The sequence below is a fragment of the Monodelphis domestica genome, chromosome 7 (assembly GCF_027887165.1).
Source record: "Monodelphis domestica isolate mMonDom1 chromosome 7, mMonDom1.pri, whole genome shotgun sequence".
NCBI lineage: Eukaryota > Metazoa > Chordata > Mammalia > Didelphimorphia > Didelphidae > Monodelphis > Monodelphis domestica.
This window is the reverse complement of record NC_077233.1, coordinates 264,998,771-265,022,526: the sequence shown is the minus strand read 5'-3', so window position 1 is coordinate 265,022,526 and position 23,756 is coordinate 264,998,771. Positions and strand designations below refer to the sequence as shown.

The window sequence follows — 23,756 nt, the reverse complement described above, 5'->3', positions numbered from 1 at the left end:
ACACCTTTTCCCTCTCCCTTATCCTTAATTCCTTCCCTCTATATTAATTAAACCACCATAAATTTGTAAACTGACTTGGGTATTTTATTTGGGATATTCCCTGGCGACCAAAATTAATTTAGATTAGGTCACAACCCTAAATTTATCTTTACATATGCATACAATATGCAGTTAAATTTTGTAGCTTCTACATTGACATCTCTCATATATGTATCCTTTTCTCCATTCACATAGACACCACCTAAGCTCAGGTATTCATTCACCAATCATCAAAAAGGATTTCTAATAAGTCTCCTTGCCTTAAGTTTCTCCATGTTCCATTTGGAACTATACCCAAAGGGCTATAAAACTGCATTACCTTTGATATAGTAATACCACTATTAGGTCTGTATCCCAAAGAGATAATAAAAAATGGGAAAGGACCTACTTGTCCTTTCCTACAAAAATATTTATAACAGCTCTTTTTTGTAGTGGCAAAGAAGTGGAAATTAAGGAGTTGTCCATCAACTGTGGAATGGCTGAACAATTGTGATACATGTTGGTAATGTAATACTATTGTGCTATAAGAAATGATAAGCAAAATGATTCCCCCAAAAGCTGGAAAGATCTGCAGGAACTGATGCAAAGTGAAATAAGCAAAACTGGGGGAACATTGTACACAGAAATAGCAATATCCTACGATGATTATCTGTGAAAACTTGGCTACTCTCAACAACAATGCAATGATCTGGGACAATTCTGAAAGGCTTATCCACATCTAGAGAAAGAAATGTTAGAGTCATCTTTCACATCAATGTATAATTTTTATTTTAGTTTGGGTTTTTGTTTATTTTGACTTCACTCTTACAACAATGATCAATAAGGAAGTGTATTTTGCATGACAATAAAAATTAAAAATAAAACAAATTCTCCATGCTCCAATTTGTCCTCCACTTAGCTGCCAAAATGATTTTCTTAAAGCACAGTTCTTATCATGTCACAAACACACGTGCCCACCACTCAAATATAAAATCCTCTGTCATTTGAATCTCTTTACAGCTTGGCTCTTTCCTCCCTTCTCAGTCTATTTATACTTTATTCTCTTCTACTATATTTCTAAAAACTAGACTAAGTAGGCTGGAGTCAGGATTTTCTTCAGGTTGATTTCTATCCCTTCTCCCTCATTGAAGTCACCAATTGATTAATGGCCTCTAATCAACATAGTTTCATCTGACCCAGTCAGCATTATGTCATCAATTTGGTAGGGTAAATTTATGCCTTCGGGAAAGGAGGCCTCTTTCAAGTCACCATAATGTGGAAACATGAAGAAGATTTCAAGTAGACCTGTATGGAGAAAGAAGATAAAGGTATATTGGACTGCTTCTCAGGTGAAAACAGATTTCTCCTCATACCTAGCAGATTAACCAATATGACAGTAATGGAAAATAATAAATGTTGGAGAGGATGTGGCAAAATTGGGACACTAATGCATTGCTGGTGGAGCTGTGAATTAATCCAACCATTCTGAAGGCAATCTGGAATTGTGCCCAAAGGACTTTAAAAGACTGTCTGCCCTTTGATCCATCCATAGCAATGCTGGGTTTGTACCCCATAGAGATATAATGAAAAAATATTTGTACAAAAATATTCATAGCTGAACTCTTTGTGGTAGCAAAAAATTGGAAAATGAGAGGGTGTCCCTCAATTGGGGAATGGCTGAACAAATTGTGGTATATGATGGTGATGGAATACTATTTTGCTGAAAGGAATGATGAACTGGAGGATTTCTATATGAACTGGAAGAACCTCAATGAACTGATGCAGAGTGAAATGAGCAGAACCAAGAGAACAATATGCACAGAAAATAAAACATTGTGGAACTATCCAATGTAATGGACTTTACTACTAGTAGCAATGCAATAATCCAGGACACTCCTGAAGGACTTATGAGAAAGAATGCTTTTCCTCATTGAGAGAAAGGACTATGGGAGTAGAAACACAAAAGAAAAACATATGACTTATCACTTGTATATATGGGTACATGATTTGGGGTTTTGCCTTTAAAAGATTGCTTGATAACAAAAATGAATAATATGGAAATAGATATTAAGTGATAACATTTATACAACCCAGTGGAATTGCTTATCAGCTCTAGGAAGGGGGAGGGAAAGAAAATGAATCATGTAAACATGGAAAAATATTTTTAAAAAATAAATTAAAAAAAAAAAACAGATTGCTCCTGCCTCATCTCTGCCACAAAAAGAAAGAACCAAGCATTAATGGTGAGATCAATAATCCCACATCACTTGCCATAGGCCTGGGTTACTTTTTTTACAACATTGATGAGGTTAGGATCAGCTGTAGTGATGGTCATGGTGAATTTATTTAAATCTATGTAGTCCACCATAAGCTGTAGGTGCCATTTGCCTTCCTCAAGGGATAGGGTTCTTATAAGGAGAATTTGTATAATGTAGTACTCCAGCTTGCTTAATCTCCATCACTAGGGAAGAAATGATCTTTCACCCCTCCTGAGGATTTGATATTGGTTGGTATTAACTACATGGGATAGTTCAGGTCAAGGGTTTCCATTTAGCCCTACTTACAGTAGTATATGTAGAGGTGGATGAAGGAACTATACAAATACTGATTCCCAAGAGTCCATGATACCCTTTTCTTACATGGTTGGTCCTGTGTAACCTTCCCTGAATGATCCAAATGGACCAGGGGCTTTAGAGGATACTGTAAGCTTGGGTGTGGCTGAAGGATCTTTAGTGTCCTGGTGCTGAATTTCCTCATAAAATTTTATAAGAACCATGATGGGCAGGCCATCAAATGCTTTCTTATCACCCCCATATTTTAGGAACCACACCCAAAGCTCCCTCTGAGAGAGTATCTTTGCCTCTGTCTGTGACTCCTCCCCACATTCCTAGAGTGCCTATCAGTATTAACAGCGGAATTTGCAAAATCATAATTGTGCCAATATCCTTCTCAAACTTTAATAGTTGATCAGCTCACACCTGTGTAACTGTGTGATTAGGGACTCAAAGCTAAACTCTGAATACATTCTGGTGAGCCTCTACCCAGAAGTCAGAATCTAATTTCCCCAGAGGAGGGCTAGTCAGAGGGTGTGGCAGGCCAAGGAAGAAGGGGGTCAGGGAAGGAACATGAATAAATACAATCTATCAAACGCATTTCCTTTAGGAACTTCATCCCTTCCCTAGCAGATTCTCATGTGGAATTGGCTCTACCCAAGATTAATATTTATAGGACCAGGTGCAAATAACTCCACACTTCAGCCACTTAAAAAGGGACAAAGGGCAATTTGCATCTGATGCCCTAATACATTTAGATGACTACATAAAAGTAAGTCTCCTAAACCTATGGAACTCTGTTTGGCTCCATTAGAACACACTCTCAGGAGCCATCCCTCCAATGACTCATCAGATTTGTTTAAACTTCTGAAACAGTTGGTTTCCTTTTAGGGAAAACTAATCCCTGGTGTTGAGAAATAGGGGAACCCTGGTGCCATCACAGAGACTTTCCTTAAAACTGGGCCCACTTCAGTCAAACAAGGGATAGAGGAAATTACAAAAGATAAATATTTGATCAATTGATTGCATGAAATTTGAAAAATTCAGCACAAACCTATAGAGAAGAAAAGCAGTTGAATAGGGGAAAAATGTTTGTATCAAACTTAACAGATAAGGGGTCGGTAGCTAAGATATAAGGGTGAAACCATTCATATATATGAGGACATGTATATGTATGGATAGGTAGATAAAATAGTTTTGATTAAACATTTTTCAAAAGAATAACAAAATATTATCAACCATATGAAAAAATGCTCCAAATAACTAACTATAACAGAAATGCAAATCATTTCACCTCAGAAAACTGGCAAAGTTGACAAAAGATGGGAATGATTTGAGGTGGAGAGGTTATGGGATGATATTCACACTCCTGAATTGTTGATGGAGCTGTGATTTAAATATATGCCACCATTTTGGAAAACAATTTGGAATTATGCAAATAAAATTACTAAAATGCCCATATTCTTTCATTTGACACAGACATTTCATTTCCAGGCACATATATGCCAATAAGGCCATTGATAAAAATAATATTTATAGTAGCACTTTGGGGGCTAGCAAATAATTAGAAAAAATTGATGCCCATCAATTGGAGAATGGCTAACCTGAATATCTAATTACTATGCCACACGTAATGATGAATATGATGAATACAGAGGAACATGCAAAGATGCCCATGAACTGATAGAGTGAAATATATAGAACCAAGAAAACAATATACCTAACTATAACAATGTAAATGGAAAGAACAACCACAAAATAATCAAAGGTGAATGTTACAAAGTTACAAAGAAAAGCATGACCCCAAAAAATAAATATGAAGTATCACCTACCACTCTATTACAAAAGTGGAAAGTACATATTTTCAGACTTCGTTCAATATATTAATTGGCTTTACAGATGGCCTTTTCTTTTTTCCTTTTTTTCTTTAAAAATATTCTTTGTTATAGGGAATGGGAGAAGAAGGGAAAATTTAGATCGTAAAACAAAAGCTATCAATGAAATTTATATTAAAAAACTACATCTATAAGATAGGTAAAGTATTAAGAATGAGAAGTGATAGGAAGCCCAGGAAGCTAAGGGATCTGCCCAGGGCGAAATGTTTGCTCTATGCAGGATTTGAACTTGGGTCTTTGTGCCTCTGATCCTAGGCAGACGAGTGGCCTCCTTTCTTGGGGTGATATCTCGACTTATCAGTGAATTTGATTTAAATGAGGCCGAGTTGCACAAAGTAACCCTAACTAAGTCGGATATAAGCAAAGCGCTTTGCATACATCTTTTGGTCCTCATTAGAACCCTAGCGAGTGGGTTTTACGAATAAGAGGAAACTATGGCCCACTAAGCGCTTACAGTTTCCTCAAGTCGGATTGGAATTCCAGTTTTCCTTATTAGAGGACCCAACCTCCATCCATGGATGCATTGAGTTACTGCTAACTTTTAAGTCTGGTCCGCAGGAGCCAGCGGGGTGGGGGAGGGGCGGGGGCAGGGCTCTGACTGGACAGCTTGAACAGCTGCAGGGAGGAGGGAAAAGAGCAACAAGTCCCATGGGAGAGCGAGCCTAGTGCTTCGCTTTAGTGTACGTTCTGTCCTTTCAGAGTCTCCGTAGCTTCTAAACCGGGCAACTCTCGGGCTTAGAGGGGCTAGGCCGGAACCACGCCTGCAGAGAAGGCGGATGTGTGGGGTTAGAGGTCATCGGACCTAACCGCCTTTCCGGAACTAACTGTTTTCTGCCGCTGTTCCGGGCGGGAGTTTAAACGGCTACCCCTGGGGACCGAGATGTCGGGCAGTGAGGGGCCAGTGGCCATCAAGTGCTGGGAGCGGTTCGGCTCCAGGCGCCCTCGCAGCTGCACCGTAGCTCCGGATGGGAGCCTGAGCTGGGAGGCTGGCGGCGGGCCTGGGCAAGGCCTGCGAGCCGCTCTCACGGTGACGGATGGGGGAGGGGGAAATGTGGAGACACCCCCTCCTACCAGGGATACAGAGAACCCCTCACCCCACGCTCCTAGGAGGAGAGTGTGGAGGGCTACCCCCAAGGGAGGGGAAGGATTTGGAGAGATCACCTCACTCTAGGGAGGGGGAGGAGTGTGGAGACACTCCCTCTTCCTAGGAGGGATACTGAGAAACAGCACCGCCCCCACCCCACCCCACCCAGTCTAGAAAGAGGCTGTGGAGCCACCCCTGATGGTTGGGGAGGCGGGTAGGGTGAGAAGATCCCCACCTTTCAGGCAGGAAGTGCAGAAAGTCTCCCAGGAAGGGGACATATATAGAAATCTACCACATAATGGAACATGGTAGATCTCTAGAGAAGAGAGCAAAACAGAGGCCCCTCCTCATAAAGGTGGGGTAGAACAGAGACTTGGTAGATAGTTGTAGGTAGACTAGAGATGATCCCTACCTCTTCCCCCCCATCCCCCAGAAAAGACAATCCTACTCATAACCCCCATAAGGGAGGAAATAGGGACTTTGGGATAAGGTGGGACACAAAGTCTATCAAAGGCATAAAGGTTGTCTGAGGGGTCTGTTGTGGGGAGAGAAGTGAAACCCTGGTATCCAGGGTACCCTCAAGCTCACTTCCCTTCTCTCTTCACTCCTCTCAGGCTGTGTTCCTGCCTCATGGTTTCCCCGACAGTGTCAGCCCAGACTACCTGCCTTACCAGCTATGGGACACGGTGCAGGTTATTATCTAGCCCCCTAAAGGGGAGGGAGGAAAAGGGAGAGGATATAATCGAGGAACTGTGGAGGTCATCTAGGTCAGCCTTCTCTTTTTACAGAGGAGGAATTTGAGGCCCAAACTGGTCTGCTTGAATCCAGGTCTCTCTTTCTTTTTCCCAGTGTTCTTTCCATTCTTTACTTTGGGGAATTATGACAGGACTGGCAGCTTGGTGTAGTGGAGCAAGCCCTGGGCTGTAAGTCAGAAGACCTGTTCTAATTCTAGGCTTGCCCTGGTTATTCCTGCCCTTTGTCTGGGCCTCTGTAAAGGGAGGGAGTTTGACTAAATGATCTCTAAGGTCCCTTTAAACTAGGTTATGACAAATTCAAAGCTGGGAGACCCATGATGTTTCTCTCACCAGATAATCTTTCATCATCCAGGCTTTTGCCTCCAGCCTCACAGGCTCCTTGGCAACTCAAGCTGTCCTTCAGGGGGTTGGGGTGGGAGATGCAGCTGCTTCTGTCTCAGCTGCCACCATCACTTGGCTCTTAAAAGGTGAGCTATGGTCTCTATGCCTGCCCCACATGGCCTGTTTTCAGCCTTTTAGTCCTTTTCTCCTTCCTGTCGCAAATGCCTATCATGTTTCTTTCTGCTGTTAGGTATTTGTCACTTTTTACTTTTTATAAGTTATTTGTGAATTGTTTATCTTCCTGTTAGATTGTTTCAGGAGAACCATGATTATTTTTGCCTCTTTTCTGCATCAACCCCATCAGTTTACACAGAGTAGATGAGAAATTGTTATTTGCTGAATGAATGAATGAACTGACATAGAGCTCAGTGACCCTTTGGTCTCATGTGCCCTCTGTTCTACCATAGATGGAACTGGCATGCTGGGGCGAATTGGTTTTGCCTGGTTGATGGGGTAAGTGAGTTCATCTTTCTCCTGGATCCAATCCAATTTGGTGTTGTCAGCAAGCTTGTTTTAAATCATGAACTTTTCACTGGCCAGTCACTATGTCTTTTAACTCTGCATAGCCACCAATAACCTAAGATAACAGGGCTGACCCTCACCCAAATTATAGTTTGATTTTTGGTAGCTTCCCATTTCCCCCAACCTCTTTTCAATCAATAAATCAATATTTCTTGATAGGAGTATATAGGGTGTTCATGGAAGTGAAGGCTTGCTGGATCTTTTCAGAGCTGTTTTTCTCCTTTTGTGTTCACTTATTATGCAGCTTCAAGAAGCTGTAGCATGCACTGTGACCACTCTGATAAACCATGTAGGCCTCTGGGCTAAACCAGATTGAGGGTAACCAACATCAATGACTTAGTGTCTATCCCAGGCATTAGAAGACTTCCTGGACAGGAAGAATTTATTTCGGCAGCCATGAAAGTGGTAGAAGTGAGTGCTGTGGAATGTTTAGTGCTTGGTTAGACATCAAAGATGCCAAGGTCATCCTCTGAATCCTCAGCCATTGCCACTTATCTTGACCTTTGTCTTGCCACCTCAGTGGCTCTGGACTAAGGAGTGAGGCTGATAACTGTGCAACTGCCTCACTTAAATCCAATTTATTTACAAAACAAAAGGTATCAGTGATGCCATTTTGGTCCTTTTCGTGTACAAAGGCTAACAACCACCAACCATTCCTTGACATCAATTTCAATATCAGTATCCCTTTTTCAACTTCCTTTTCTTTCCCCCTCTTCTAAACCTACTCAGATTTTTAGAATATTAGAATCTAGAGATGGGGAACCTTAGCAGAAGAAAAACTGTGGTCCAACTTTCCAAAAGGTCTAGTTAATGACAGACTCCATCTGTGACTCTCCACTACACTATGTTGCCTTATGTTGTTCCATCTCTTGTCAGAGAAGAAAAAGATAATGATAATTTCAAATACATTGAGGTGTTAGGGATGTGTGTTCATTAGGGACCAAATGTGTTCCTTGTGCTGCTTGGTTTTCAAAAGAAAGAGCTTAGAGAAAGCATTGCTTATACCAAGAGTGACTCTCTAACGATCTGGCTTTAGAGATCAGTAATAAATTGGGTGAGAGTTTTTTGGGGGAAGGGAGGGTTTTCCTAGAGTCTTCCAATTCACTTCATATAGGTAACTTTACTCTGCCTTTATGTAAAGATGACTGCACAGTAAATTCTTTCTTCTTGGTTTCAATGCAAAGTAATCTCTTCCCTATAGGAGCAGACTGGATTGTGAGGCCAAGAAATGGAGGTAATGAAGGTGCATTGGGGAGGCTTCAGAGCTCGTTGGAGTTGGAGAGCAGAAAGTAAATTTTTGGTTATGGAAATTTAGGACCTCTAACCTCTGACCTCAGGCTTTTCGCTGATGTTCTCAATGATGCAGCCATGTTTCTAGAGATTGTGGCCCCAGGATTCCCATCCTGCTTTACCCTCATTGTTTGTGTCAGCAGCTTAGCCAAGGTACTCATCTTGAAAAGATTAGGGGAGGGGATGTAAATCAATTAATAATCATTTTCTCATAACTTATTATGGGCGGTCCTGTGTTCCTTAGAAGATTTAAGAGATGCATAAGACATGTTCCCTGGAGGAGTCCAATAGGAGCAATAAAACAGAGGCACTTGAAAGTTTAAATAACAATGACAGGGCATGATAATATATGAATAATATAATCTGATGCCTCATTGTGGTTCCAAGGTGACTTAGAATTTTCCATGGTATTGCTCTTCATGGTATTTTTTCCATTATAAATTTTTCATGGTATTGCTCCAAGGAGGCACTCTTGGCAGGTTTTGCTACATTGGCTTTAATAAAGGCTTGATGATTAAGAATTGTCCAAGGACTAGTTTAAATATAGAAAAGCTCACCAGCAAGGGATTGGAGAACAAATAATGATTTGGGGCTTAGTTTATGAAACCACAAACTGAGATGTGATGGAGATATAGTCTGCCTTGATGGAGGGAATGCCCATACCTCTGAATCTTGAAGTATGAAAATAAGAGAAATATGGTTCATAAGAATTGTCAGAATTTAGCATAGTGTATTTGAATTGTCATGGACTGGGAGTCAGGAAACTGCCACTGACTAGCTATATGACTGGGCAATAATAGCACTTTGGTCTTATCCATAAAATGAAGGGATTAGACTAGATGATCTCTGATCCTTAGGCTCCAAAATTCTAGTATCCTGTAATGATCTAACAGGACCAGAATGGTCAGGGACGACTTCATATAGGATGTAGAATTTTATTTTAGCTTTGAAGGATAGGGGGTGGTATTTAGCTAGGTAGAGAAGAGCTCTATAGAGATTGTGAAGACTGGAAAGCACATGATGTAGTCAAGAAAATTTAACTGGTGCTAATTTGGGTGGATGGCTGGTGTGGTTCAGGAGGGGTAAATAGAAAGGATATATAATATGAGTATGATGCTTAGGGCTTCTGCTGTGGGGAAAAGAGTCATAGACTCTCAAGATTCTGGGAAGGGAGAGAATTAGGAAAAAAGGTGCTAGATCTAGAAGTAGAAAGGACCCACTGTATCTGATAGAGGAGGGAGATAATTATTTCCTTCCTTTGTTTCGAAAAAAGAAAGTGCCTCAGATTGCTAAAGTCAGGGCTCTTGAAAGTCACTTGGAGGACACTGGTTTGTGGGGACACTATATTTTTAATGAACATTTATCAGTCATCTGTTAAGTTCAGGGGCAGGGCTGGCATAGTAGAGAAGGTGTTAGGCTTATAGTCAGGAAAGTGTGAGTTCCCCCACTTAAATAGGTGTTTGACCTAGGATGAGTCACTTCTGAGTTTCAAATCTCTTCATCTATAAAATGAAAAGAGAAGGACTTGATTTCTAAGATCTCATCTCTCAAGCTGTAATCCTGTAAAATACTATGCTAAGTATTGGGAATACAAATGCAAAGGTATTCTATGCCCATAAGGAACTTACATTCTTTTACTACCTGGAACCATAGTAATAGGTTTGGTTTTTGTACTAAACTGTTGAAACTATGCTGAGTTCTTTCAGGGTCTTAGCCCTGTTTTCTCTCAGTAACTTAGGAAAGGGTTGAAAATGTCTTCCAATGTCATGAAAATGTGGGCTATATGATCTAAATGTATGAGAATTAGTCCTGAGAATATGATGTTGCTGTATTGGCATTGAGCTTCTTTCCTAACATATTTCACTTTTAGTGCATTGTGGGAGTAGCAGGAGGAGCCACACGGGCAGCACTTACCATGCACCAGGCCAGGAGAGACAATATGGCTGATGTTTCAGCCAAAGACGGAAGCCAGGTAAGAGACCTGAGAAGAGATGTGGAGTCAAGGCCTAGGGTAGGACTGGATTTGAGCCAGAACAGCAAAGGCACTGAGTTAGGGATCTGTGGGAAGATAGCCTAACCCTTCTTTCGGGAGGAGGAGAATTTAAGTAGATACCACAATGTCTGTGAGTAGGCTTGATAAGCTAATCTAGACATAGGCAAATGTGATGGTTTCTTTCACTGAACAAGAGAAACAATCAAGCTGATTAATAGCTTGTCCTTCCCAATGTTTTTCCAGTGTGAAAAAAGCTGTAGAGGACAGGAATAGAACATGTCAAGACTAAACCTCTCTTCAGTGGTAAGATTAGCGTGTTGATGGAGTTTTAGGATAAATTGAGGACCCAGCATTGTTCAAAGGTGCACCAAACAATACTCTTGTATCTTGTGCCTGAGGACAAGTGCTAAAGCACCCAAACAGTTAAACTCCTATAAACCTTTTTTATATTTTTTTGTTTGAGTTGTCTTATGATTTTATGAAAAATTTATCATTTCCCTTCCTAGATTGTCATCTCTCCAAAGCTAGATCCTAAGGAATTGATCAGTTTGATTGAAGCATTTTCTAATATATTTAGAACTGGAAGGAACCTTCAAGAAGCATATTTATGGGCAGATTTTTAAAGATCCTTGAACTGAGGTTTAAGAAATTTGGCCTACATTCTGTAGGAACCATTGGAAGCTTCTTGAGTTGGGGAATAACATGGTGAAAACTCTGCTTTAGAAAGATTAATCTGGCAATGACACCACGATAGAACTGCTGACCTGACTTTTTCCCCTTTTTTGCCAACTTCTCTCCCAATACAGGAGACTTTAGTGAACTTGGCAGGGCTGCTGGTCAGTCTTTTACTTCTTCCTCTGGTATCTAATCGGCCAAGGTGAGATTTTAGGGGAAGTCATGAAGGACGGGCTTTGTCTACTTTGTCTTTGGCCTCTAATCTCAATCTCTTTTCCTTAGTCTCAGTCTTGCTGCCTTCTTCCTTTTCACAATCCTCCATCTATACGCCAACTTCCGAGCTGTTCGGGCTGTCATTATGGAAACATTCAACGAAGCACGACTTTACCTTGTCCTAAAGCACTTCCTTCAATGGGGAAAGGTTCTAACACCCCCCTCAGCCAATCGTATGGAACCACTGTGGACAGGTGACAATGCCCCTCCTCAGTCTCCCACATACCCTAACCTAGTCCCCACTGAACATCCTGACTCCAGCTCCCTACAGGTTGCCACTCTGCCCTGTCCCTGTCCCTGGGTGTTCCCCTGCACAGCCTGATCTCAAGGTGAGTGATATCCTTCTCTCTTCCTGCCTCCTTCCCTCATGCATTCTCTGGGCCTTTGTTACCCCACTTGAAGACATTGGACTTTCTTACCACTACAAGGCCCTTTCCCCAATCCTTTTCCTTTGGACTTCCTGCCTAGCCATATCCCTTTCACCCATAGCCACCCTACCACTGCCACCTTCACCTCTCCCATATGCCAGCCCATTGTGTTTCTTTCTTTCCCTAGTGTCTTTGAACTACAGCAGGTGAGTGAAGGGCACCAACAGCCCTATCTCCTGCGCTGGGACCGATGCCGAGGTGAGAGAAGTAGAAAGATAGACTAAGGGAGGAAGGGGAAGGGGAATGGAATGATTTATGAATAACTCATTTCCTTCCCTTTTCCTTTTAGACAGTTTATATAAGAACATAAAAATCCCTCTTAACTCCCCTTAATAGCTTGGTCAGAAAATAGTAATGTTGGGGCAAATTTATATCCTTGAGTTCATATATTAACAAATTAAGGAGGGCAGAGGTCAATGAATTGGGCATGCAAATTAAGAAACTAGAAAGTGAACAAACTAGAAATCCTCAGATGAAAACTAAATTAGAGATCCTAAAAATTAAAGGAGAAATTAATAAAATTGAAAGTCAAAGAACTATTGATTTAATAATAAATAAGACTAGAAGCTGGTACTTTGAAAAAAAACAAATAAAATAGACAAAGTACTGGTCAATCTAATTGAAAAAAGGAAAGAAGAAAACCAAATTAACAGTATCAAAGATGAAAAGGGAGACCTCACCTCTAATGAAGAGGAAATGAAGGCAATCATTAAAAACTATTATGCCCAATTATATGGCAATCTAGGTGATATGGATGAATATTTACAAAAATAGAAAATACGAATGTTGACTACATGATATAGCTAGGTAAGTCTGGTTCAACAATTGACCTCAGAGAGTATTAAGATCACTGTTAGCCTGGATGGAGGCCTCTAGCGCCATATGACTTTCTAATCAACATTTTTATCTTCAACTTGGGTAAAGAAGTATATAGCAGGGCATATCACACATCAGACTGTTGCAAAACTAAGAAAGATAGCTTTTTTGAATGATGACCAGAATTCAAAAGATGGCAATTTTTGTGATTTTAAAAGGGGCTGAAACAATAATTCTCAAATGACTTTGTAACATCAATGTGAATGTTCCCTCCCACAGTGTAGGTAGCAGTCTCTTTGCTTGTCCATCTTGAGCTGCTCTTGACTGTGTCCTTCTATAAGATTGTTACTGGAGGCCCCAATGTGCTAGTGACCTTCCTTGCTTTCTCCCTACTTCAGTAGTATGCCTGTAGAACACCCAAGAGATCAGCCCATCTCTTTTCAATCATACATTCTTCTGATGACGTGCCTTGTCCATTTCTTCAGAGTTTCTAAATTTTCTATGTTTTGTAGAGTTTGTTCTTTCTCACTCTTTGTCTCTGATGCCTTCTGAGTGGTATCAGATTTTATTATCAGACTTGGTGTTTTGGGATTCTGAGCCATAGGAGTAACAAACTATTAGAAGAAAATAATCAAAAATCTATGTAAAGTCCTAAACTACATGAGTACAAGATTAGGGAGACCTTCCATGATAATAGTTTGTGTGTAAAAGATCTGAAGGTTTTAGTTGACCACAAGTTTAACATGAATGTGTCAGCCATTGTGAGCTCATGATAGATGAATAAAAGCACAGTGTCCACAATAGGAGAATGACAACTTTACTGTCCTCTGACATGATCAGACTCAAATCTGCAGTATTATGCCCAGCTCTGAGCATCACATTGTTGTTGTTTTTTTATTTTGTTTTAAAGTAGCATAATATTGTAAGAGTCTATTTAGAACAGGAGTTCTTGATTTTGGGGTGACCATGATCCCCTTTGGCTATCTAGTGAAACCTATGGACTCCTTCCCAGATTGACAATTTTAAATAATTGAAGGAAATACTGAATTCCATGTAGAGGTTAGTGAAAATAAAGATGTAATTCTTTCTCCATCCAAACTTATAGTCCCCATGAAAATTATGTCAATGCTGGATCAGTTTGAACCTCTAATCTAGAGGAATGTAATCAAGATTGTGAAGGATCTACAAATCATGTCAAGAGGAAAATATCTGAAGGATATGAGAATAGACTAGCCTGGAAGAGAGTGAACTGAAGGGTGACAATGTTGTTTAGCATATCTCAAAAGCATTTGTTATAGTTTTAAGTTTTAATAAGACATTTGGGATATCCTGCATCTTAAGGACTTTCATGGGTTGGGCGAAGAGGGGAGAGACTTGTTCAGTGTTGCTCCAGTGGGTATTACTAATATCAGTGAGTAAAAGCTCCAGAAAGGCATATTTCAAATGAGTATTGAGAAGAATTTTTCATATGTATATGAAATTTTTTAATACTTTTTTTTACATTTTAATACATTTTTTAAAAATTTATTTCATTAAATATTTCCCAATTACAATTTGAAATTTTTTAACAATTTGTAAAAAATTTTGAGTTCCAAGTTCTCTCCCTCACCCTTTGAGAAGGTAAGCAAAATGATATTGATTATAAATGTGAAGTCATGCAAAGCAATTCCATATTAGCCATGTTGTGAAAGAAGACACATACACAAAAAAATCCCAAAACAAAATCCAAGAATAATAAAGTGAAAAAATTGATGCTTCAATCTGTGGTCATTCATCAGTAAGGAAGAATTTTCTAATGCATGAAGCTGTACAGCAGTGGAACAGTTTGCTTCAGGAGTACTTGAATTCCCTGTCACTGGTTTTAGTGTTTAGGTAGAGTCTGAACCATCAGGTCTGTAAAATGGATTTCTGGAAGATTAGAAGATGTAGCCCGCTCCTCTATGTCTCTTGCCCTCTGAGTAATGAAATTTTATTCTTTCAAAGACCGTTAGTGTTCTGTAACCCAGGACCATAGGATAGACTGAAACTAACAGAAGAAAGTGATCAAGAATAGATATAAAGGGCTAAATTGCATGATTGAAAGATTAGGGAGACCTTACTTTGATGGTGGTTTGTGTGAAAAAGACTTGATTTTAGATGACTACAAATTTCACATGAATATGCCAACCATTGTGAGCTCATGATATATGAACTCATTGACTTTTAAAGGCCTTTCCAACTATGAGTTTATGTAGCTGTAAGTTCCTGTAGCTTAGAGAGAGGTGTGTATGTGTACATATACATGCATGCTTTTCTTGGCTTTATCACTTTTTTGGGTTACAAATTCTGCGTATTTACTCACATTCAAATGATTATATGTTTTCTTTTTAGAAAGCTTCAGAGCTCCCAGTAAGACTCTTATAATCAAAGATTTGGGAAAGAAATCTGCCTTTTCCATTATGAGTTTATATGCTTTCATCATATCCCTGTCTCAGTCTTTCCAGTTGGAAGAAGCCTAATTCTTCTCCCCTCATATAGCAATCACTACTCGCTTCCCTTTTTCTCTCCACAATATCTTTGTAATTGTTCTTCCAAGGTTCTTTCCCAGTCTGGTTATCAGGCAGGCAGTCAACAAATATTTATTAAGCACTTGTATAAGGCATATATGCCAGGTACACAAGTGTAAACCATACTCCTGTCCTTAAGGATCTTACAAATGTATTTGGGGAGATATGATATGTACAGATAAAAATAAACCTAATGAACCCCAAAACGAAAGCTAAAGGTCACTAGTGGAATAGACAAATGTGACAGTAAATGGAGCTCAAAGAAAAAAGAATAGTGTATGAACCAAGGCTGTTGGGGAAGGCTCCACAAGTGGAGGTAGCATTTGAGTAAAGCCTTGAGGGATGAGCAGGGAAGAAGGGAAGGTACTCTAGGAGCAAAGATGTAGGGGAATGCCTAAAGTGTGTCCTAGAGACTAATGTGCCAGACTACAACTTGTACCTCTATCTCTCCAGGTCAGATACAGGTGACTTTGGGCCAGGAAGTAAGTACTGGGGTCATTCTGAGGGCAGCAACACATGGACTTTTGCTGGCAACCCTGTTGGAAGATGTGCCCCTTATGGAAGAGCTGGAGACCCTGAGGGGTCAAATCAGGGCAGGTGAGAGTTAGGGGTTTTATATAGGGCACAGCAGGAAGAGAGAAGGGCTAGAGGAGCTCACTCTGGTTATTGTTTCTGCTCCCTAGCCCCTGAAGGAGACAGTTGGACCATTGTCAAGGAAACTTACCAAATCCTTGATAAGCTCTACCCCAAGTTCTTGAAAGGTAATACGATCCATACTCCTTCCTTTAACCATTCTACCCTGACCTGAAAATTTGAGGGTCCTGGATTCTAATCTGGATCTTCCACTTATTCATTGTATGACCTTGGCAAATCACTTCCTTTTTCTGAATTTGCTTCCTTGGCTTTAAAGTGGGGAGGGGTTGGGAGCTTAGATAATAGATTAAGGGTCCTTCAGTGGTTATGAGGGACCTTTTCCCACCAGAGCTACAGGCTGTAGGCTGGGAGACAGAGCACCATCTATTGGAGGTAGATGAGTGGCGAGCCACATGGCCCCTGCAGAAGAAGAAGACTTTGTGAATGCCCTGCTATATCACCTGGACACAGACGAAGCCAGATGGGGACCAGGAATGCTCTGGAGATGGACCAAGGGAATAAGGAGGTTTCCAGAGAAACAGAGCCACTGTCACCAAGAGAACGTCCCATGTCAGCACCTTTTCTGTTTTCTTTGGGTGGGAGTACCTTATCTGTGTTACCATTTTTTAAATTACATTGAACTCTCCAGATCTGTAATGAGTTTTATTTTTAGTCAACCCAAGAGTAGCCACATTTTAAGCTGATACAGTAATATAAATGATGGATATATTCATCAAGTATAACAATGGTATGTAGTTGATGAGTGATGAAGCCGATGTAACTAGAAATGAACCAAAGTCTGCATGTTAGGGTCTGTTTTTCCTCCCAAAATGCCAGTCCTAGATTCTAGCAGTGTCAGTGTTGAAGTCACTCAACTTCCCTGTTCCCTAACCATGCTCTGTCACCAAAGTGTCAGGCAAAAAACCCCCATAGAAAGACTGCCACTGTCATCATAAGCAGTGCATTGAAGTTGACGATTCGGGCCCAGTGTGGATCCTCAGTAATGTCTGCCAATTCCTGGGCTCTTGTTGCCTCTTCCGAGGGAGGTGTGGAGCTGCTTGGACCACTTCCTGTCATCCCACAGAACCAGAGTAGGCATTGGCGGAGTAGGCTTGGGGCTGCCCGTGAGGGTTCTGAAGGAAATGAAGACTCAGTGCCCAGCAGAGAGAACCCCTGAGCCTCCCACCCTTCCAAAGAAAACCCAGTCTCCTTCCTTGTATTTGTAGACTTAGACCTGGGCCTCATGCCCTGCCCCTAATAGCCTACCTTCTATTTCTACTGCGTGCTCCAGCTGGCCATTTTGCACAGGGAATTCAGGGGGTCCCGTCTGCCGCTCATCCACGTCCAGGTCCTCCCGCTCTTCCTTACTGTGGCGGAGGCTAAATACGAGGCGGTGGAGCTAAGAGAAAAAGGGGCCCATGAATTCATTGATTCATTTGATTCAGTTGACATCCACTAAGTTTAGGGCACCGTGGACAATGCTGAAACCAGTAACACAGTTCCTTCAATCCAGGGGGGACAAGGAATTGCCCTCTGGAGAAAGGAAGCATCCAGACTAGGCCACACTTACGTGCTTTGAGGGAATGGGTGTTGTGCAGAAGGATATGGTGAGAATTATGATACAGGAACAGATGAAAAGTATGATGGCAAAATAAAGGTAATGGACGCCACAGAAGAGACTGGGGCAGGATGAGGGCCGGACGCAGCTGCCAGTGCCAAAGTAGAACTCTGGGATGAGGCGGGCCAACCCCATCAACAGGCCCCCAATTAGCCCCCAGAAAGCACCCTGGTGAAGAAAGGAGTAATCACACTTAAAAGTGGCCCCCACAACCCCAGGAACCCTCCCTGCTAATTACTCCTAAATTCCCTTAGTTCCCCTGCCATCGAAGTTCCCTCTGTCTAAATTTCTATGACTCACTGGTTCGTTGACCCTGGGCACAAAGAGAGCAAGGACGAAGACTGCTGAAACTGGTGGAGCCAGGTAGCTAGAGATGGCTTGGATGTAGTCAAAGAGCTGACCGCCTTGTGCAGCCTGGACCACAGGGAGCCAGGCAATTGAGACTGCAACAATAAATAGTACCCAGAGCCTAGGAAGAACAGAAAGGTGATGACTGGACTGTCACCTCTACCCCCAGCTCAGGCTCAGATGGTGGTCTCCAAGGAGTGTTCCCCAGAATCGTTGCCTCGGGGCTGAGGATGGGACCTCACCTGCCCACCAGTAGCAGCTCTCTGTCTCCTGCTCGAGGTCGAAGCCTTGTGTAAATGTCCATAGTGAAGAGGGTGCTACTGCTATTGAAGATGGAGGCCAAGGAGCTCATGAGAGCAGCCAGCATGACGGCCAGCATTAGTCCACGAAGACCTAGGCAGGAAGGAGATGACGGTGAAGCACTTTATAACCAGACTTAAGGGAAGGTGGTGATCTGGTGGAAAGAGCCCTCCACTGAGAGGAAGTTCTGGCCTTACTACTAACTCATTGCCTAGCTCTGGGTAAATCACTTTCCCTTTCTGGGCCTCCATTTCCTTGGCTGGACTGGATCTCCAAGGACCCTTGCAACTCTAATATTCTGTGACTAATGCAGATGTCTGTTCTCTTCCCCATTCCCCACCCCCATGTCCCATCTTACCATTGGGCATTAGTTTTACTACCAGCAGTGGGTAGGCAATGTTGGAACAGCCAACCTCTGTACCACAGATCTGCTTACACACTTCTGGAGCCACACATGCCACTTTATCTAAAAAAGGACCACACAAAGCTAGAGAAAGCCAAGTCCTGGCAGGGCAGTTGAACATTTATATATTTGGGTTTGGCACAGGAAGCCAAGTCCAAGAGCAAGGACCCCCGATTCCTAAGATCAGAATGAAGTTGAGCTGTTACCTGGGTAGAGAATTCGGCTAATCATTCCTGGCATGACCATCAGGAACATGGGCAGCAGTTTCAGGTAGCCACACAGGATACAGCCAGCTTTAATGTGGGTCAGGTTCTTCCCTGCCAAGCACCTCTGTACAATAACCTGAGACATGAGAGAGATTCCCTTGGCTCAGATCAGATTCTCAGACCCCAACATTCCCATTCTCCCTTCATCTCCATACCTGGTCACTGCACCAATACCAGCCAGAGACAATGGTGAGCCCCACCAGCAGAGCTGGCCAAGGCAAATCTCCAGACACTGGATCCCGGAGAAGATGATAGGAGTCAGCTCGAGGCTCATAGCAGGAGGGTGAAATGTTGCCCACCATGGGGTCCTCAGAAAAGGTTTGTGTGGTCTTGGCTTCCAAGTACTTGTTAAAGAGACCTGTATACCCGCCCACCTCATTGAAGGCTGGCACAAGGAGAGAGGACAGTCACAAGGCCTGGTGACACAGATTTGCTTCTTCCCAGGGAACTTCCTATTGAGGCCTCAAGCTTCCTTTTGTCCATAAAGTTCCACCCCTTCCTAAGAAACCGAGCTGTCCTATCCTCCAACCTATAGTTCCCTCCACCCCAAAGAAGTCAAGGTTATGCTCCGTCATACCATAGCCCATGAGGATGAATGCTCCCCCAAGAATGACAAAAGTCTGGACGGTATCTGTATACATCAGTGCAGCCAGTCCCCCTGGAAGGAGAATGAAGTCAGAAGACAGGCCATCCTTTTCTATCCCCCCCATCCCACCCCTAAAAAACAAAAATAATGATGGTTTCATAATTTCGCAGGCACTTAAACATCTATCATCTTATTTAATCTTGATTGGCACCCTGCAACTAGGAAGCTGTTTATCTATTTAGCTGTTACATCTCCTTGACAGATGAGAAAAATGGGTGTTTGTTTTTTAAACCCTTATTTTCCATCTTAGAATCTGTAATTGTCTGTATTGGTTCCAAGGCAAAAGAGGGGTAAAGCCTAGGCATTTGTCGTGATTTACCTAGGGTCACATAGAAAGTGTCTAAGGTTGGATTTGAACCCAGGACCTCCCATCTCTAGGCCTGATTCTCAATCCAATGAGGCACCTAGCTGTCCTCAGAAATGTGTGTTTTTAAGAAGGCCATCTTAAAAAGGACTGTGACAGCTAGAGTATGGCCAAATAACGTGAATAAGAATGGTGAGGGACCTAAAAACCTCCCCATTGCTTAACAGAATTGGGCAGTTAGTCCACAGAAGATAAGATGGGGAAATATGATTAAGTGAATATTTGGATGGCCAGCATATGGAAGTTATTTTATTTGACTCCCAGAGCTCAGGACTAGGAACAATTGGGAGAATTGTAGAGAAAGAAGATTTTGGCTAAATTATGGAAGAACCTAAGGATCAAAGCTGTTCAAAAAAGTGAGGGGGCTGTCTCAAGAGGTAGGGAGTTTCCTGAAGCTGAAAGTCTTTGAGATAATGGAGTGGAAGAAACACTTCCCATTCAGATAGAGGGTTAGATTCAACCGGAGTTCTTGCATCATGGACCCTTTTGGCAGTCTAGTCAAATCTCTGGACCCTTTGAAGGGTTTTTAGTGCATGAAATATACAGAATTGCAAAGGAAGCCAGTTACCAAAAAGTAAAATGCACTCCCTGGACTAGATGGTCTTTGCAGTCCTTTTCTATTTGAGATGGTGAGGATGAGGGAGCTGCTTTGCCCAAGGCTATGCAACAAGGCCAGGCTGGCACAGAGGGCTTTTGCCTTTTTGCTTGTTTTGTTTTTCCTATTGAACCATTTGGCCTCTCTTCTGTAGTAGTGTAGCACTCCATTTTATAGTAGGTCATAACTCCTTTTTTGCTCCAGTAAGTGTCATGTTGAATCTGCTGTTTACCCACTCGTATGACTTTGGGCAAGTCATTTCCCCTGTCAAGTCTCATTTTCCTCATTTTTCATTTGAGGACCCTTCCAGCACTCTGATCCAAGAACCTTGGTGCCATCTCCAGCAGCACTATAAGCCAATAGGTTCGGAACATTTGCCTTCTTATTTGGAATCCACTAGACTGGGAGAGAGCTCTGAGCCTGCCCTGCCACCCAAACCAGTTAATGAGGAAAAAACCACCTAGCCTGGTCACTTGTGGGTAAAGCCCTAAATTTAAAAGGCAAGGTGATTCTTATTCCTTCTCCCTACTAGAATGTCCCACTGGACAACAGTACCGTCCTACTCCCTATTGTAGGCCTGCCTTGCCTACCTGTCACTGTATAGATCATGGTGATGCCTAGGAGGGCAATAACAGAGGCATAGATATTCCAGCCCAGAGCTTGTTGAATGAACACAGCCCCGGAGAACATGTCCACCTGGAGAAGGTCAGGTCAATAGGGAAAGTATTAGGATTTAGGCATCTTGTCCTCCAGGATCCAATTGTCTATCCCCCATTCTGTTCCCCACAGGACCCAAATGTCATATCCCTCCAACGTGACAGCCATGCCGCCTCCCACCCCACCCCCTACTTCTACATAGTTGGACCCTACAGAGATTTTGGTGAAGATGTAGAGAAAGAGCGAGAGCACTGTAAGGTAGAGACGGATCCGATGACCCCCGAAACGCTTTCTCAGGTACTGGGGCATAGTGATGACTCCTGCTGTCAGGTACACTGGGGCAAACAGCCAGCCCAGGAGCAGCACCACAAACAGGGCCTGGGGAGAGAGATTACAGGGTTTTCAGTGGGGTACCCCCACCTGGAGGAGGAGGTTCAGGGAAACAGGTCTGTGTAGTGTAGCGTTATCACACTTGCTGCCTGAACCAGCTTCAAATGTAATTGGGGAACGTTGGAACAGACTAAATAAAAAGCGCGATACAATAACCATAATGTTAATTCATGGTTTTCTAAGTCAATACATGGCCTGTAGGGATATGTTTTGATCTGAGTTTTGATACCACTGCTGGAGTGAATTGGAGGGAGGTCCAGGTCTCCAGAGGGAAAAGATTCAGAAGATCCAGTGGGTGATGAAAATTGAGTTCAATTAGGAACTGTCTAGAAAACAGGCCACTGTACCCCAGGAACTGGGGAGGCCAACAAAACAGAACCTGCTGTGATCAGTGTGATGATCAGAGAGGGCTGTCCCTGTGGATAGGGGGAAATGGGATCAGGAGGAAGCTGGGGATCAATTCTGTGCCTCTTCAAGACCATCATCATCATCATTCAAGGTCATCTTGTCCAACCACCTTCCTCTGTGGAGGAATGCCCTGCATAACTTCCAAGGAAGAAGAAGAAGCTCAAGGCACCTTCCCCAGCTTCCACTCCTTTCCTTCTGTGTCTCCGATTCTAGATGAAGAAGTTCTATCTCAGAGCTAATCTCTAGGCTCCCTGCTAGAGGAGCCTTTACCTCCATCTCTGGGAATCGAGAGATACAGATGGTGGTCCCCACAGGACAACAGTACCATCTCCAGTGGATGGTGAGACTGCAGAAGAAAAGGGAGTGAAACTCACATTCCACTCAAATCCGGCCACTGCTAGTCCACTTGCTGCCCCCGTCCCAGCCAGGCCCACAAAATGTCCACTCCCAATGTTGCTGGCAAAGAGAGAGGCTCCAACCTGCAAGAATTGGGATGGGAGGGAGTTGGAGTCAGGAGGGATAACCCCCAATTCCCCTCATTCCCTTTCACATTCTTCCCAAACCCTTTCCCATGATACTCCCACCCCTATTCCAAAGCCCTTCCTCACCGGCCACCATATCATACTCCTTCCAGCCAAGAAGTATCCTCCAATGGTCCCCCGGTTTGTCCGGCACATGGACTAGGAGAGAAGGGAGGTGGTGGCTGCAGCTAGCTTTGAGGAATAGGGATCATAGCTGGGCAGAACATTTGATGACCAGCCAAGGGAATAGCATTAAAGGGGGTGGGGAGTGAGGACATGGATGGGGGCAGGGGTTGGGCTAATGGGATCATCTATTTGTACCTCATTAGTGTCCTCCTCACATTCCTCAGCCTTGTTTCAGTATGAATATTAACTCCTATTCCAGCCTTCAACCCTAGTCACATGATCTTAGAAGCATAAGATATTAGTGCTGAAAGAGACCTAAGAGATCCAGACTCTCATTTAAAGAAGAGGAAAGCTGAGACCCATAGAGGTTCAATGACTAGCCCAAGGTCATGCAGTAAGTGGCAAAGTCAGGATTTGAACTTGGGCCCTCAGATTCCAAATCCAGGGTGGTTTCTGACTGTTTGCTTTTTACTATACCCTATTCCCTTCCCAACTCCTACCTAGATTGCTTTGATTTTGAAAGCCAGACTTCCAGCTCCCAGTTTGTGTCTTTCTCCTTCAGAGACAACACTGTTCTTTAAGTGCAGAGGACTGGAGGTCAAAAGATTAAACTCCAAATCCTGGATCTACCATTAATTTGTTCGCTAACCTTGGGCAGGTCATTTCTCTTTGACCCTCAGTTTCTTTTTCTAAAAGTTGAACCAGTTGACCTTTCAGGCCCTTTCCAGCACTGACATTCTAGTTTTCTAGGACCCTAGGTGTCCTATCCCTTACCCCCTCCCATCAGCTATTCTTGTCCTCTCCTCCCTCTGTCCTCTCTGATCCAGCCCAAGCTCAAGACGTAATCTTTTAGCTTCTCACCCACAAACCGACCCCGATGACCAAAAAGAAGTAACCAGCGATGACAACGATGTCTGCTGGGTTGTCAATAAAATTCCTGGAGTCTGCCATGCTCTCCTCCATGATGCCTCAGCTCTGCCTCGAATCCTGTCTGGGTACTGGCCTCCCCCTAACTGCAGGAGAGGATTGACTCCTCCTCCAAAGGTTTAATGGTTACCTTGGGGGGCACTGAGCCGAGAAATCCCCATTTTGCATTCCCAGATATCGGGTACCCCTACCCTTGTCTTGGGTGAGAGGGCCTCATGCTCGGTAGAAAACAAGGGTGACGATATTGTGGGGTGGGATTCATATTGATGACTGATTCTGGAGAGGAGATAATCAGATAAGTATAAACCAGCCCCACAAAAAGACTG

General features: G+C 42.8%; 2 protein-coding genes across 3 annotated transcripts; one reads left to right on the top strand and one right to left on the bottom strand.

Moving 5' to 3' along the window:
- Positions 1 to 5,233: 5,233 nt before the first annotated feature.
- Positions 5,234 to 16,511, top strand: RUSF1 (RUS family member 1). 2 transcript variants are annotated; one of them, XM_001370357.4, is made up of 14 exons: positions 5,234 to 5,492; positions 6,164 to 6,241; positions 6,657 to 6,771; positions 7,093 to 7,138; positions 8,409 to 8,441; positions 8,545 to 8,650; positions 10,368 to 10,469; positions 11,297 to 11,367; positions 11,448 to 11,632; positions 11,710 to 11,767; positions 11,994 to 12,064; positions 15,682 to 15,825; positions 15,912 to 15,989; positions 16,211 to 16,511. In XM_001370357.4, the coding sequence occupies exons 1-14, from the start codon at positions 5,346 to 5,348 to the stop codon at positions 16,303 to 16,305; spliced, it is 1,329 nt and encodes a 442-aa protein (XP_001370394.3). In that variant the 5' UTR covers positions 5,234 to 5,345; the 3' UTR covers positions 16,306 to 16,511. The 2 variants fall into 2 exon arrangements, with proteins under 2 accessions (XP_001370394.3, XP_056662719.1); XM_056806741.1 differs by lacking the exon at positions 6,657 to 6,771 and having other exon boundaries at positions 5,361 to 5,492.
- On the bottom strand, positions 16,511 to 23,510 carry LOC100016631 (sodium/glucose cotransporter 2). Its single transcript, XM_001370387.3, has 14 exons — positions 23,365 to 23,510; positions 22,465 to 22,536; positions 22,231 to 22,335; positions 21,272 to 21,436; positions 20,992 to 21,097; positions 19,374 to 19,454; positions 18,952 to 19,181; positions 18,737 to 18,872; positions 18,486 to 18,593; positions 18,070 to 18,220; positions 17,780 to 17,948; positions 17,432 to 17,647; positions 17,128 to 17,260; positions 16,511 to 16,994 (listed from the first exon to the last, which is right to left on the bottom strand). The coding sequence occupies exons 1-14, from the start codon at positions 23,464 to 23,466 to the stop codon at positions 16,774 to 16,776; spliced, it is 1,995 nt and encodes a 664-aa protein (XP_001370424.1). The 5' UTR covers positions 23,467 to 23,510; the 3' UTR covers positions 16,511 to 16,773.
- Positions 23,511 to 23,756: the final 246 nt, after the last annotated feature.